Consider the following 15,474-nt stretch of genomic DNA (forward strand, 5'->3'; position numbering starts at 1 on the left):
GGGGCCGCGGGCGGGAGCCGGGGCCGAGCTCCGGGCCGCAGCGAACCGGGCGTGTCTGCCTTTAGGTGGGGAAGATGCAGGGCAACAAGGGGTTCAACATGGAGAAGCAAAACCACACTCCGCGGAAACAGCATCAGCACCAGCAGCACCCGCCGCCGTCCATCCCCGCCAACGGGCAGCAGGCCAACAGCCAGAGTGAGTCCCGGGCGCGCCGCGGGGGGCCGCCCGGCCCCGCTTTGGGTAGGCGTTGAGCGACCGCTCTCTCTGCAGAGGGTAACTTCGGGTCCCGCTTTAGCTGCTAGCCCATACGGGCGCAACAGGTCTTGGTGGAAACAAGCAAAACCCGCTCTTTCAATTTAAAACAATAAAAATTCAGGTCCTTAAGCAAACCGCGACTTGTATTCGCTGTTGACCTGCAATAGTCAGGTTTTTCCATTGTTGGACGCGGTGGTTTGAATTGCAGCTGGGTTGTTTTGGGGTTGGTTTTTTTGTTTGTTTTGTTTTTGCCTGGTCTACTCAAAGATGCATGCGGCTCCTGTAAGTTTGACTGGGATTTGTTTGCAAGTTTCCTGTGTTCCCGAAATTGGGCAGTGATATAGAGGTTCCTTCTTTGTCTCGAATTCTCAAGAAAAACTCAAAGAGTTTAGAAGTTTCTGAACCTTTAACCGTGTTTCTGTAAACCTTGCAAATACGAGATTGCTTGTTTTCTGTTGGCTCTGTTTCCTTTTTTCCCCCCAACCATAACAGATGGCTTCTCAACACAGATTCCTTTAAATGCTAGTGGAATAAACTTTCTCTCTGTAAAGATACAGTTGTAGTAAGAACGTTGTTACAGCGACCTGCAGTTACCCGTTAAAACGATTTTTTTCACGTAGCAGGGACCAGGAGATACCCGGTTTTACTTAACAGTATTTCAGTATTCGAGTTGAATGACACCAGCTGACATTGACGATGGCTGTTACTCTAATCTAGTGTGTTTCCGGGTTTGTTCTTAATCAGTGTGTACTGTAGCTCTGTTACTTGGGATACAGAGGGGGTGCTTGTGAGCTGAGACAATATGCATTAATGGCTGCTGGGGCCTTAACTGATCTAACTTGATATTTTCAAAGTTTTGCAGCAAGGCATTGCCATTAGCATTTTCTGGGGAGGAAGTGCATAGTTATATTAAAATTTTTTTTTTTGTTGTTAAGTTTGGACTCTTTGGCTGTTTGACACAAAAGCGTATAGAAGTCACATGTGCAGTTTGCATGGTTCTTCCGTGGTTTTTTTCTGTCAAGGTTGCAGGTTTAACTATATACACACACATGCAGAGATACTAGGCTAATAAAAAAATTCCTGCGTGTTTTTATTAGGTGGCCCCTGTTAAACAGGCTCCTTAACAGTTCATAGCAGATAATAGACAAGCGTGGCAGACCAGTCCTTTTCCAGTCAGGTTGGAAACAATATAGCACAACAACTATATTGTGGTATTCTCACAGGGATCATCTAATAGGGAGTGACTGTATCTTAGGTTCCTTTGAGTGGATCTACTTAAGGCAGAACAGTGATAGTGATATAACTCTGCCCTCAGTCCCTCCTAGTGTATTCACAGGCTTTGCAATTGATCCCCAAATACTTCAGATAATGGTGTGAGGAAGTTCACAAGACAAAACACTTCACACTGCACCCTTGCTGTGTGAAGTAGATCACTTACTCTCACTACTCTTCTATAGCTGTACTGTCAGTCTTTTTTTTTTTTTTTGTAGTGTTAGCCGTGGAGTTGTGGTTATTCTCACCAAAGAGTTGTCTTTGCATGTCTTGCATGCATTGTCTTTGCATGAATAGCCTTTCCTGGTTAGTGCCATGCTTTGTAGCCTGAATCAAGCCACTCATGTTCATTGTTTTATTTCATATGTGTGGCCATGAGGTGTGCATCTGCAAAGCAAAGGAATTGCTTTCCATGGCTTGCTGTCCTGTGTGGGGAAGTTCCATGCACATTTAAGAGAATGGGACACAGGAAGGTAAAGTGATGATAAAGCCATCTCTGTGTCTGGCATATAGCAGAGCTCTCAAGATCGTGCTGGACTCTTGCTGAATTAAGGGTTAAAAATTGCATATGCATGTTGGGATTTGAGAATGTTCCTACAATCTGTCCTGTTGGTTAGTGTTAGATATAGCATTACTTACTGCATATAGATTTTTTTTGTGATGAACTTTGTAATTTTTCTGAGGTCTCACCTATATGATTGTTTTTCGGGGTGGGGTTTTTTTGCTATTTCCAGCATTCCAGCCGTCTCTTCAGCTTGGAACCCAAGACTCTAGAGCCCAAGTCCCATCTCATAAAATGACAGCTATCTCAAATGTTATCTGTCTGGGCAAAATTTCCTCTCGTTTGCATATTTTTCTAGACATCTGGGGTTGTTTGTTTTGGTGTTTTTGTGTTTTTTAGTAAAAATTTGCTTGCTGGCAAAACTTTGGCTTTTCTATAATTATTCAGGTTGTAATAGCAAAATCCTGTATTGTGACTACAGTTGATTTTATGGCAGGCCAGTCATCTTGACCAGATGTCCAAAAGTTGAGTGAAATCTCTCATGTTATTTCAAGTGGCAGTGTTCTTCTTTTCCCTAGTTCTAGACTATCTTTCTAGATAGTCTATCTTTCTCTAGTTCTAGACTGTCTTAATGAGCACTGAGGTCCAAGCATGTGGGGTTTTTTTGTTTTGTTTTGTTTTTTTTAAAGAATATGGGCCCATTTTGAAATAAAATACCATTGTTGCTGTAGAGATGGCTGGAGAGGTTTGAGACCGAAGTGAATGGGTGGTGTTACCTATATTGTCCTATGTCTCTGTGTTCACTGTGATGAAACCTAATAGAATTTATCCCCCCAACTGTAGAGCAGCTGTGTACCTTATTCCCCTCAGATGAAGGCCTGACTATTGACCTGAAGAATTTCCGGAAACCTGGTGAAAAGACCTTCACCCAAAGAAGCCGCCTGTTTGTGGGGAATCTGCCCCCAGATATTACAGAGGAAGAGATGAGAAAGTTATTTGAGAAGTATGGCAAAGCAGGTGAAGTTTTCATACACAAGGACAAAGGCTTTGGCTTTATCAGGCTGGTGAGTGACTTGGTACCTTTGGGGTGTTTTTGTGGCAATGACTTACACTGGAGGAGTATTGCTAATTGGAAGTAGGAGATGTTCAGATATCTTGCTAATTAAGCCTGCTGTTGATTTTAGTAACTTGGAATATGGGATCAGCTTCTACAAGTGGTTTGTCTACAGCATGTTATGAGAAGGAATGTGAATTCGGGCACCTCATGGCAGGATTTATGAGATATCTGAAAGTTACTCAAGTCAGCTGGTAGAAGACAGAAAAAAACATGAAAATGATGCTATTATAGGCGAGGTGGACTTCCATTTTCTGGAAAGGTGTGAACATGGAATTTCTATGAACAGAGGTTGTCACTGCAGTATCACTGGAGTGATTAATGCCTTTGAGGTAGGGGATCTCTAGATGATCACATTGAAGCGTGGCTAGGGGTAGGTAGCTGCCAACATAGAGTAACGGTTCTCAGACTTCAGGTACTACAGGTACTATCTTTCTGAAAGCTGCAAGGTGAGGGGGTGGAGCATGAGGTTCCCACACCAAAGTCTGGGGCACTTTGCTGTACTGTAACTGCTTGGTAGCGACTTAAATGAGTGGAAAGGTGTGAAACTGGCATAGGATGTCTTTCTTGGATTGTCATACAATCAGCATTTCCTTTTACAGTTAGCAAACTTGGCTAATAGTTGAATCTTGATTTTTATTTTTTTCATGTATTAAAAAAAGAGGCATGCTTTCCAGCCTTAATATAATATGTCTGATAGATAATGATCATTTAATTGTTTGCTTAGTTTGTACCGGCTGTTGGATTAAGCTTATGTCTGATACATTTTTTTTTTTCCCCCCCTCAGACTCTGTACATGCCTATTCAGCTAGAGTCATTGATAATAGAGAATAGCTACGGTTTGCTAGGAAACCTTTTGCCATGCTATGGGAGCATTATTTGTTCCTCTCTGTGAAGTACTTGTTCAGGGGAAATAGGCTTGTGACACTGTTGTGACTGTGACTGGCTGATTCTGTACTGCATTGAGAGTTTTAATGATAACTTTTTTTTTTATCTTCAGGAAACTCGCACTCTGGCAGAGATTGCAAAGGTGGAACTAGACAACATGCCTCTACGTGGGAAGCAGCTAAGAGTGCGTTTTGCATGCCACAGCGCATCGCTGACAGTCAGGAACCTGCCTCAGTTTGTGTCCAATGAGCTCCTGGAGGAAGCCTTCTCAGTGTTTGGCCAGGTGGAAAGGGCTGTGGTTATTGTGGATGACAGAGGACGATCCTCTGGGAAAGGCATTGTGGAGTTCTCAGGGAAGCCTGCTGCTAGGAAAGCCCTGGATAGATGTAGTGATGGGTCTTTCCTGCTAACTACGTAAGTGTGGAGAGTGAGAAGTGCTATACTGACATGTGTGCAGGTTGATGGATGGCATTGGCTTGTGAGCAATGTTTCTTAACACCAGAGTGGGACAGATGAGATATGGGGCAGGAGGTGGTAGGTGATTTGCTCAGGGAGAACTTTACTTAGCTTTGTTCCAACAAGTTTGAGTGCTGAAACTCAGGTCTGAAAACTTTCTTCTGGGAAGCTGCTAGTGGGGTAAGTGTATAAAACTTCCTGATAAAGCCTTCTTGGGGAAATTAAAACAGTCTTTAAGAAGCAGAAATTGTTTCAGAGACCGTCCATATAATTTGTGGGAAACAAATCTCAAGCATGTTAATTGTGTTCTCAGTCGCTTCAGAGGCAAGTCTTGGGATGGGTCTCCACTCAGCAGCATGCACTGCTGGGGTGGAATGCTAGTCCACCACTGTGGGCACAGGATCTGTCAGAGAAGCTGGTCAGATAGAATGGTTTGTTTGGAGTTTTTGCCATAATAGACTGTTCTCCTCATGCTTGAATATCATAAGGCAACAAAGCATGCGCTTGCATAATTGTGTGAACTTGCTCAAGTAAATGACTAATTCTAGATGCGTTCCACAGAGCATGGCTTGTTGCTTTAACTGTTAAGAGGGAGCCGTTTTGATCTCTTGGAAATAAAAATTACTGTATATTTTGCATGTATGCACCTAGAATTTGTGAATAGAATACTTCCTGAAATTTGGGCTATATTGCTAATTTCTTAAGTAATTGTAAAAGCTTTGTGCTTCTCACTTCTTTTTCTTGGAGGCCTGCATGTGGCACAGCTGTACACAAGCATGTTCAATTTCAAAAAGCGGGTGTTTTTTTAATACCTGTTTTTTCTCCCTGAGACTCTTTGGGGGTAACCAGCATATTTGTGTAGTGCTCTGCAGGAAGATTGCTGTTGGGGAGCTTTTCCTGATTCAGGAGTCTATATCATGAAAGAACCATGAAAACAAATTTTTTAAAGTGATCATGCAAAACTAATCACTACCAGTGTATAATTGAGGGCACCTGAGGGCAATGTTCAATCTTTTTGTAGCTGTCTGTATTAGATTCTGGTATCTAGGACAGCAAACCAGTATGTTGCTGATTTCTAGTTGTGGTTTGGTTTTGATTAAATTTGTTCTAGTGTGTCCTGGTTCGTGACAGAGCAGCTAGATTAACTGGTTGGAATTCGTTCATATTGTAAAATAAGACTATTAATAATGGACTATGTCACATTGAAGAGAAAAGCTATATTGTGGATCTTCAGCTGAGGAGAGAGATTTTGGCCTCTGACATCCTATCTTCCTGTTGGAGTCTGGGCACCACTTGGCATAGCGTGATCATTTCTCTTCCATTCCCCGGCCCTGGCAAATGGGGTTGAGGAGCTAACGAGAAGCTGCAGTGCTGCTTTGTGCTGCGGATGAGCAGTGTCAGTGCTGTGGTGGGGAGCTAGTTCAGAGGCTGGGGGCGCTTCTGTTAAATACTTTCTTACACACACAGAAACCAGGAGGACAGAAGCCCACTTGTGCAGTGTCTGTGTTATGAAGTGGATTTCTTGGGAGGGAAGTTCAGACAGGGCCCCACAGACACTTACAGAGCACTGCTGCTTGGCAATAATGGCACATGGTGGTCTCACCAGGGGAGTATGAATGGTACAGCCAGCAACCTCCAGTGAAGAGCTATATAGTTACTCTTTGCTTTAGGCACCTGTAGAAGGCACACAAGGACTTGTGCAGCCCATGGTTGGCCGTGTAGCAAGGGAGGAAAGGGAGAAAAACCAGACTCTAGGGACTACAAGACTTCATGCTGAGTAGATCCTAGTGGAGAATGTTAGGTTCCAGTTAAGCTGTTAATTTGAACCAGTAACTACAAGTATTCTTCTTCCAGTACAATTTTGGTTTGGATTCAACAAGGATTTTGATTAACAGTTCAGCTCCTATTCTAGAAAGAAAGAAAAGAAGTGCTCAAAGTGTATTCTGGTTTTGCTTTGGTTGAGATCCCCAACTGCTCTGAATTTCTTTGAGCAGTGCTATTTTGTAAATTCAAACACAGTACACATGCTTTCCTACACTGCAAGCTCACTCTTGAATTTTCTTGAAAGCACCTCATCTTTTCTTTGCAGATTCCCTCGGCCTGTCACTGTGGAGCCCATGGATCAGTATGATGATGAAGAGGGACTACCAGAGAAACTAGTCATCAAAAACCAGCAATATCACAAGTATGTGCCTGCCATGTGACAGGGCATGAGACTACCTGTGGCCTAGAACACTGACTAGTGCCTCAGTCTTAGGAGAGTGGCTCATCAGTGCTACTGAAGGTCCTCCTTTTTTCTGTAAATGTGACCTGACTCCAGAAAGAGAATTGCATACACTGTTCTCTTGCTATGGTTAGCTGAAAGCAAGCAGTGGTTTTGGATCCACACTGCTAGATAAGACTGGCAGCCTCCACATATTTTTCATAAGTCTATTTCAGTTGTTGGAATAGAAAATTGTGTCAGTTTGAGATAACATGAGATCCCCTTGCTCAGATGAGAAGCTGAAGAAAAGACTTATGTTATTTGCTCTAAGTGTTATGGAAAGTCTGTAGAGGAAAGAGGTTTGAACCCACAGTGAAAATTTAAGGAATTACGTGAATAGCATTAGGAGATTGTAGAGCTATCCAGGTATAAGGCCATGGTCTTTGAAGGCTTCCCAGTGTAAGTAGGTATCACATGATCTAAGCAGTGGAAATTAGTAAACCATGTGAGCTCATGAATCTTTCAAGTAAGAAAGATGAGAGCTTCAGGAGCTGGGAGGCTGCACTAGGAGTAGTCATGTGCTCCAGGTGCAGGGCTGCAGAGATTGAGAAATACAAATGTTTGGGCAGTGTTTGTTTCTGGAGTGGTTCCGTCCATAAGATGTGCAGCAGGAGCAAAGGCTGTTTCTTTCAAGAGTCTTTCTAAATGTCTTTAGCCAGAATCTTTTGGTGTCCTACGAGAGCAATGTCATTGCTTGTTATGGAGGAGGATGGGACACAGTTTCCATGTATAATTAATCCTGCAGGAGGGTTTTGCCTAAGTTTCCCCTTCCAGTCAGATGATTCCTGAGGAGCAGACAAACTGGTATTTCAGGCATAGCTATTTGTGAGAAAGTAGAAGACAAAATGATTCCTTATTTGTTGCACTAAAAAGTGCATTTCTAACTGTTAAAAGGACCAGCCATTGCATTTAAACACACAAATGAATTTTTCTTGGTTCCTCCTTGCTTTGTTGAAGTACTCGCTAGTTCTTCCTTGTTTGACAGGGAGCGTGAGCAGCCTCCTCGATTTGCACAGCCTGGCAGCTTTGAGTATGAATATGCCATGCGTTGGAAGGCTCTAATAGAAATGGAGAAGCAGCAGCAAGAGCAAGTAGACCGCAACATCAAGGAAGCTCGAGAGAAGCTGGAAATGGAAATGGAGGCAGCTCGCCATGAGCACCAAGTTATGCTCATGCGGCAAGGTACCAGTTAAAGATAAATACGGTATGGGAACACGACCCTGCAACATCCAGGGGTTGGTAGCTCAGTAGTCTGGCTAAAATCCGCTGAAGGTGAGCCGTGGTGTAGCTGCTTGACTTGTAACCAAGCATGGTAGCAGCAAATGAATGGAGAGGTGTTACTGTATTGCTGCAGGCTTTGTTACCTTATTCTTTTGTATGTTATGGTCCTAGTTCAGGAATTAATAAGAGGTGACGTGGGAGATGAGTTTGGGTTTTTTACTGTTATCTCTCACAGATTTAATGAGACGCCAGGAAGAGCTGAGGAGAATGGAGGAATTGCATAACCAAGAAGTACAAAAACGTAAACAGTTGGAACTCAGGTAAAGGGGCAGGTTATGAAATGCTGTGAAACCGTAATATTATGGAATGAAACATTTCTTCAGTGCACCTAATTGTTCAGTGTGACAATTTAATTACTACCTAAAGTGTGGCTGTTATTTTGGGGCTTTTTGTTCTTAGGGAGCATGTGCAGTTGGCTTAAGATGAAGAGTTAGGAGTTTCTTCCACCAATTAGTATTTGTTGTTGGGGTTTTTTTTTTTGTTTGTTTGTTTTTTACAGTTCTGTGTCTCAGTTTAGCTCCTTGACAGAGGCAGATAGATTCTGATTTTTCTATCAGTGGCTTCATTGCTGCAGGTTGGGAAACTCCATTCTAGCTTTTTGTTTGAGGGATAACTTAGTTTTCAGAGATTTCCCTCTCCGTTCCAGCTCTTCCTTGTCTCAGGGTCATTTTGAGAAGCTCCAGGAAGATCTCCAGACTACTTCTGTAATAGAAGGGGCTTGAGAACTGTCTGGCTTGTATGTGTTATCTTGCATGTAGTCCGCATTTATTTGGGAGCTGCTGTCTATATAGAATCATGTAGGTTGGAAAAGACCTTTAAGATCAAGTCCAACCGTAAACCTAACACTGCCAAGTCCACCACTAAACCTAAGCACCACATCTACACTTTTAAATACCTTCAGGGATGGTGACTCAGCCACTTCCCTGGGCAGCCTGTTCCAATGCTTGATAACACTTTCATTGAAGATATTTTTCCTAATATCCAATCTAAACCTCCCCAGGTGCAACTTGAGGCCCTTTCCTCTCATCCTAGCACTTGTTACTTGGGAAAAGAGACTGACACCCACCTAGCTACAACCTCTTTTGGGTAGTTGTAGAGAGTGATAAAGGTCTCCCCCTCAGCCTTCTTTTCTCCAGGTTAAACAACCCCAGTTCCCTCAGCCGCTTCTCATGAGACACACACATGGGTGTGCTCATGTAGAGCTTTATAATGAACTCCTTAAAATTGAAAGTGTGGGAGATATCTTGGTGCACATACAGGTTTCTGTTTTCATCATGAGGTACCTAGTATTTTACAGCCTCAGCAAAATAGTGTTCTTAAAGTTGTAGGTTTCCAAACAAGGCCCATTAGGCAGCGCCGCAACGCTGCAGTGCAAATGGTTGGTGTATGTTGTGCTGAGCATCTTTGTACCTTTTTTGCAGGCAAGAGGAAGAACGCAGGCGCCGTGAGGAGGAAATGAGAAGGCAGCAAGAAGAGATGATGAGACGCCAGCAGGAAGGATTTAAAGGGAATTTTGCTGATGCGGTATGAGTGCCTTCTGCCTTCCCATTACATCTGGAAACTGACATTAGTTTTTTGCCTTCCACAGCATGGGGCTTTCTGTAAATGCTTAACTTCCTGGTTGAGGGACTCTGCACCTTTAGTGCATTCTGCCCTAAATTATTGACTCTCTCCAATCTTAATACAGTTTAGTCTGGAAAATACAAATACCCCAGCTGCTGTCCCACTGCTGTTCATGTACAACCCTCACTAGCTGTCTTGCTGTTCAGAAGAATATATGCTAAGTAATTTTGTTCTAACAGTAACAAAGACGTACAGTCCTGAAGTACTGCTGCAGGACCCTCTTACGGTCGTACGTCCAGCTATATCCCTAGCCTGCAGTCTGTCTTAGTCATGGTTAGATGAAACGATCCCAACTTGAGACACTGCTGCAGGCGTGATAATTGCTTGTGCTTTAAAGTCAGTTGGTCAAGTATTTTCTTGTAATGTAAAATGTGTGGTAACCTGCCTTTTAATAGCAGTATCTCCAGTTCTATAAAGAATTGCCTTACAACTAATTTCCAGTCCCAGCAGCTTTCTGTTGTGTAGGCAGCTGTAGTGCTATGAGGTGGTATAATGGCATTGATGCAGGGTGACAAGTGTTTATGTATGCTAGCGAAAAATTGGCCCCTAAGCAAGATAGCTAAATGTGTGTCAAACCAAAAGGGCCAAAACCATGTGACTGATCTAAATGTGTGAATTTATAAGTCCTGCATAGCAGAACTCCTGATTTATCTTAAATATTAGCGCCTTCATATAATAAATAGTGGCGCTGAGATGACAGATGAAGTGAAATCTGTTCTTCAGTTCCCACTGTGGAAAAAGTACCCTCACTGAAGTGAGGAGGTGCTCCTAACTTTTCAGTGAGGGAGATCTGTGGTATGTCCTCTATGCTCAGTTAATAAAAGAGAAATTGGACTCTCTAACTGGTACTTTAATGGAAGTGACCCACTGCTGCATCTTTATGTAAGCTTGCATTCCTTTCAACAGAAAAAGCTTCTTAGCTATGCTGAGGAGGTAGCAAAACTAATTCTATCTAATGTGTTACTGCTGCTCAGTAGATCTTTCTAGTTATCAGATATCTCTATGCTGCTGTTTGGTAAAACCTGTAGATGTAGCTTTGCTGCTGGATGTTTTACTATGATTGTGAAAAACAGTCTTTCAGAATGAGAGATTTTAAATAAGACCTGTTTGTTCAGTAGTTAATCATGTGAAGGTAGTTCAGACCTTCTTTTGAAGTTTACCCTGAGAATGACTTTTCTACACAGTTTCCAGTAGTAAACCCCCAGAACTCACTGGATTAGTATAATTATGTTGTTTAAAAGCCTGAATTTTTATAATTTGAAATGAGTGTCTCTTTTTCCAGAGGGAGCCACCAGACATGCGAATGGGACAGATGGGTATGGGAGGTAAGAGTATTCTGTGGCCATCTTTGTTCCTATGCATGTTCCTTTCCTCCTTTACAAAATACGTACATTTTTTGAGTAGTCTTGTTTTATTGGCTTCTTATTTAGGAACTCAGTCATAGTAATCTTCTCCCAGGTCAGTGACAGGAAGCGTTCATGTGACAGGAAACATAACAAAATTTGGGTATGAGACAGTGCTGTACGTTTGTGAGAGACTCAGTTCAGCAAGCAAAAGACTTGGTTGAAGTTGCTATCAGACCGACAGTATGCTTCAGAAGTCTGGACTGATACAGAAACTGGTACGACATGTAGTGCTAAACCTTGAGCCAGGGAATGATCTTGGTTACTGTATTTCCATATTTTGACTACATGATTTAGAGTTTCAAGCCACACGTACAAGAGCAAGTGAAAAGGCGATGGGGGCTTAGTGTTTAATGAAGGTGGTGAGTGTTAGAGCCTGCTGTAGTATTATTTCAGATAATACTGGAATGCAAGATTAGTTTGTCTTGACCTAATAGTGCAAACCTAGTTAATAGACTAGGACTCTGTCCCTGAGTGTAACACTGCGGGGAGCTTACATGATGTTTTGTGGCTCTGGAGTGATGAGTATATCCCAGTCGCTGTGTCTGCCAAGACTATTCTTCGGTTTTCTTTTCCAGGTACCATTGGCATGAACAATAGAGGAGCTATGGGTGGTACCAATGTCCCAGCTGCTGCACCTCCTGCGACTGGTCCTGGAGCTATGATACCTGATGGAGCCATGGGAATGGTAATGTATCGCCATCTGCTTTTTGTGCACACCTTTAAAATGCAGATTATGTTGCTTCCATTGTTAAGCACTGTGCTGGTAAAGTTGAAGCTTGTTTGTCTACCTAGACCTGTTGCTTAACTCTTGCTGAAATCTTTAGAAGTTAATCTTGCCTTGATACTGATTGGTAATTTTCAGGAGATTGAGCCAAGTCTAATAACTGCTTACTTTACTTCCAGGATAGTTAGTGCTAAAATGTTTGTTAGTCCTTAGCAATAATCTATGGTTATTTTTTAAATGGCATAATGGGAAGCACTTTGTTGAATAGAGTGTTTTGAGATTGGATTCTTGCAGGCATAAAGCCAAGCTTTCAGGAATGTTCTGTCCATCACCAGTATTAAAAACAATTATCTCCTATGCTAATAGGCTAAAATGAGTATGGTAATAGTGAATATGCTAAAATGAGTTAAGCTAATTTGCTTAGGAGGTAAAGAGCAAGAATCAGTGGAGGTTATGCTTACTTGTTTGCCTTTTAATTTTTATATTTAATTTAATTTTAAACTTTACTGCAGAACTTTACAATAGACCATGGCTTCTGTGGCATCTGTCATTCCTCTTTGTCATACAGAGGATCGATCCTCTCACAGCATCAGCACTTTCAGTCAGCAGCAGAAACAGCAGCAGTCAAGTTTGTCCTGAAAGTTCATCTTCCTTTACCAGTTTATATCAATTGGTCTAATAAAAAATTTTCCTGCAAACCTTCCTACTTAGACTTTTTGATCTATCATGACTGCTACATCACAGAAATTTTTTTGTCATAAAGAACAGTTTTATTTGGCTATAAGCTTTTGTACCTAAGTGGTAGGGACACTAGAGCGGCTGAGTTTAAGGGAATGCGTACTACACACAAGGAAATTAAGGGGGAAGATGAAGACAGGAATGGAAAGGGGAGGTGAGTTCAGATCAATATGATAAATAATACCATTTATACCAAAAAGCAATAAGCTGTTTCCCTAATGGCCAGAAATATATATAGTCTTTTTGAAAACTATTTATCCTGGCCATGTGCTTGGTTTTAGGAGTTACTGGGCCTATGTATTCCAGCTTTCTGTTCATGTAGGGCGCAGTTACTTTTCATGTTTGCTCCAGCTGCTTGGAGTGATTGCAGTGTCCTTCCCTGTGATGTGCCCTACAAGAAAAGTTCATGATTACTCAGAACTTTGTCTGTACGGAAGCAAAAAAGGTAGAAGGAGCGCTGTGTTACTGCTAGTCCCCTGCACTGCCAGCAAAGTGAGCATTGAGAGTCCCTGGGACCTCCCTGTGGGCAATTTTACTGAAGTTTGGGTCTGTGTTCTGTAGAACCAGGCAATACCGTGGAGTCATCTACAGTACTAATACCAATTACAATGTGCATATATGTATCACATTGCATTGTGTATATATGTATCCCTGCTGTAAACCCGTGGACAAAGAATAAATGGAACCCAGGAGCCTGGTGTAAAGCAGCTCTGCTCTATGTAGTCACTTAGCCCCAGTCCAGGGAGAAGGAAGAGGCAGTGGTTGCCTCCAGTAACTTCCCCAAAGGGAGTACCATGTCCACCGTGAGGACATTCAAGCAGTGGAGGAGGTTGTGCAGTCTTCATCCTTGGATGTTTACAAGACCTGACTGGATAAAGCTGTGACTAACCTAGTCTGACCTCACAGCTGACTCTGCTTTGAGCAGCAGGTTGGACTAGAGACCACCTGAGGTGCCTTCCAACCTGAACTATCCTTTGATCATCTTCTGCCTGCTGGAAGGAAGAGGCTGTGCAATAGCACTAACCCAGCTGGGAGAGGGGAGAGCCAAAGGAATGGAAATAACAGTATACGATCAGGGCACAAGACTAGTATTGAAGACTTATTTTGGAATTGGAGTATTGTATACACCTGGATTGTGATCGTGCTGTAGTATCAGTATACTGCTCCTCATTTGCATTCAGTTTGGGTGAAGGAATATGGTGGAAATGTGAAGTTCTCCTTTCCCAGACTGCATTACTCACATGCTCCACAACAGGGCACTAGTCTGTGAGATGGTGCAAACTGTGTTCCGGTATGCTTGACAACAAGTCAATGTGGGGAAAGAGACTTGGTCCTGCAGTGGCCCTGACAGTCCAGTTTGGGGGCTTTGGGGCTCTTTTTGGTGGGTTGAAGGTTTGTAGCACAGTCAGCTGGAATAGTGGAATCCTGGTAGAATTTGAATCAACTCAAATGGCTTTTAATTGCCCTTTGTTGTTCCTTGTTTTTCTTCCTGACTCTTCTGCATTTGTCCTCATTACAAGACTCCACCACCGCCTGCAGATCGTTTTGGCCAGGGCGGCGCAATGGAAGGCCTTGGAGCGATGGGAGGGAACCCTCCTGCCTTCAACAGAGGAAATCCAGGGGGTGATTTTGGCCCTAACAAGCGTCGCAGATACTAACAGGATTAAAGCTACCCCCTGCACATGCCCCAAAGACGAACGGAATCTTGGCAGGCTGTACAGGGTTCAAGTCGGGGTGGGGGGGAAGGGGCGGGAGGGAAGATATTAAAAATAGTTAATTAGGGCCTGTTTTGGTAAAGCCACTCAAGGACAAGGGGAGTGCAGTCTGACTGGTAAAGGTTTTAGAAAATTTCATGTGGTGCATTCCTATAATTTCAATGTGAAAAAATGGATTCTGGGAGGCTGCCATGGTTGTTCAGTAACGGTAAAATCTGGCAAGGACCCTAATGCCTTGACCATGCCAGGTTTCCTATTTGCAGCCGAAGACCTGAGACTAAACTAGATAAAACTGCAGTATGTCTTGGCATTTTTTTAGTGTAGTGTACCTTGCTTAAGAGCACAGGGAAGTCTCTGGAGAACCAGGGCAGCATCTGGGTACTTTGCAGCTCCCATGATTCTGTAAATTTATATAGCTCCAAATAATCCGTCATGTAGTGAATTGGGGGAGATTTTATGTTCATGTATTTCTTTTTTCTTTTTTTTTTTTCCTCCTAACTTGTAGTTACTCTTTTTATCTGGACCATCTGTTTCTTTAAAGTAGTTGACCGTCATGTGCAGCCTGAATGGCTGGGAGGCTCTTGTTTGGATGGGCTTTTTTGATAACGTGTTGTATCACTGTTTATTTTTACTGGTAGTAAAGTACAATCTATTGGACAAAGATACTGTATCTCATGCTGAAGATTTAACTGAAACAAATGTTTGTATAATCTTAACCTTGCCTGTCTTTTGTGTAGAAGTACTACAAGATTTTTCATTTAGTGTAAACTGTTTGAACATGAGCTGTAATTGTCCCACTAACAAGTTTGAGTTTGTCTGAGGAATGTTACAGGAATGCATTATTAAAGTGGATTTTAAGCCTTTTTTATCTGGTGTATTGTCTCTTCTGTTTTTTGAATAAAAATGTGTACATATGGATTGAAGTAAATCAAGCTTCAGACCTTGTCACAGAACGAATTTTACTTGTGTGCTGGAATGAGACCTTCAACTTCAGCATTTCAGAATGCAGTGAAGGAGCTCCTGATGCACCTAGGATGTGTCTATGTTGTGGTCACAGAGAAGCGAGATGCAAGACTTGTTGATGTGTCACTGAGAGCATGAAGATCAGTTTGTATCTCACTTGCATAGGACAAAGTTGTCTTGTCTGTGTGCAGTTGCGTCTGGCTGGGATGCAGACCTTCCTGCCGGGCTCCGAGCTCCTGTGCTGGGGCAGGAAGCAGTGCAGTGGCAACAATAA

The 15,474-nt window shown here is 42.6% G+C and overlaps 1 protein-coding gene across 3 annotated transcripts; it reads left to right on the plus strand.

Annotated features, from left to right (window-relative positions):
- NONO (non-POU domain containing, octamer-binding) lies at positions 1-15,105 on the plus strand. 3 transcript variants are annotated; one of them, XM_010283633.1, is made up of 10 exons: positions 1-195; positions 2,873-3,093; positions 4,144-4,445; positions 6,577-6,672; positions 7,736-7,932; positions 8,207-8,291; positions 9,453-9,555; positions 10,937-10,979; positions 11,636-11,745; positions 14,043-15,105. In XM_010283633.1, exons 1-10 carry the CDS (start codon positions 75-77, stop codon positions 14,178-14,180), a joined length of 1,416 nt encoding a protein of 471 aa, XP_010281935.1. In that variant the 5' UTR covers positions 1-74; the 3' UTR covers positions 14,181-15,105. The 3 variants fall into 3 exon arrangements, with proteins under 3 accessions (XP_010281935.1, XP_010281936.1, XP_010281933.1); XM_010283634.1 differs by having other exon boundaries at positions 2,900-3,093; XM_010283631.1 differs by having other exon boundaries at positions 57-240; positions 2,900-3,093.
- Positions 15,106-15,474: the final 369 nt, after the last annotated feature.

Source organism: Phaethon lepturus, unplaced genomic scaffold (assembly GCF_000687285.1).
Source record: "Phaethon lepturus isolate BGI_N335 unplaced genomic scaffold, ASM68728v1 scaffold7633, whole genome shotgun sequence".
NCBI classification, from domain to species: domain Eukaryota; kingdom Metazoa; phylum Chordata; class Aves; order Phaethontiformes; family Phaethontidae; genus Phaethon; species Phaethon lepturus.

Coding starts and splice junctions, on each gene's coding strand:
- NONO (XM_010283631.1), top strand. CDS start 75: ATGCAGGGCAACAAGGGGTTCAACATGGAGAAGCAAAACCACACTCCG. Junction 241..2,899: donor GCCGCCCGGCCCCGCTTTGG/GTAGGCGTTGAG, acceptor TATTCCCCTCAG/ATGAAGGCCTGACTATTGAC. Junction 9,556..10,936: donor AAGGGAATTTTGCTGATGCG/GTATGAGTGCCT, acceptor CTCTTTTTCCAG/AGGGAGCCACCAGACATGCG.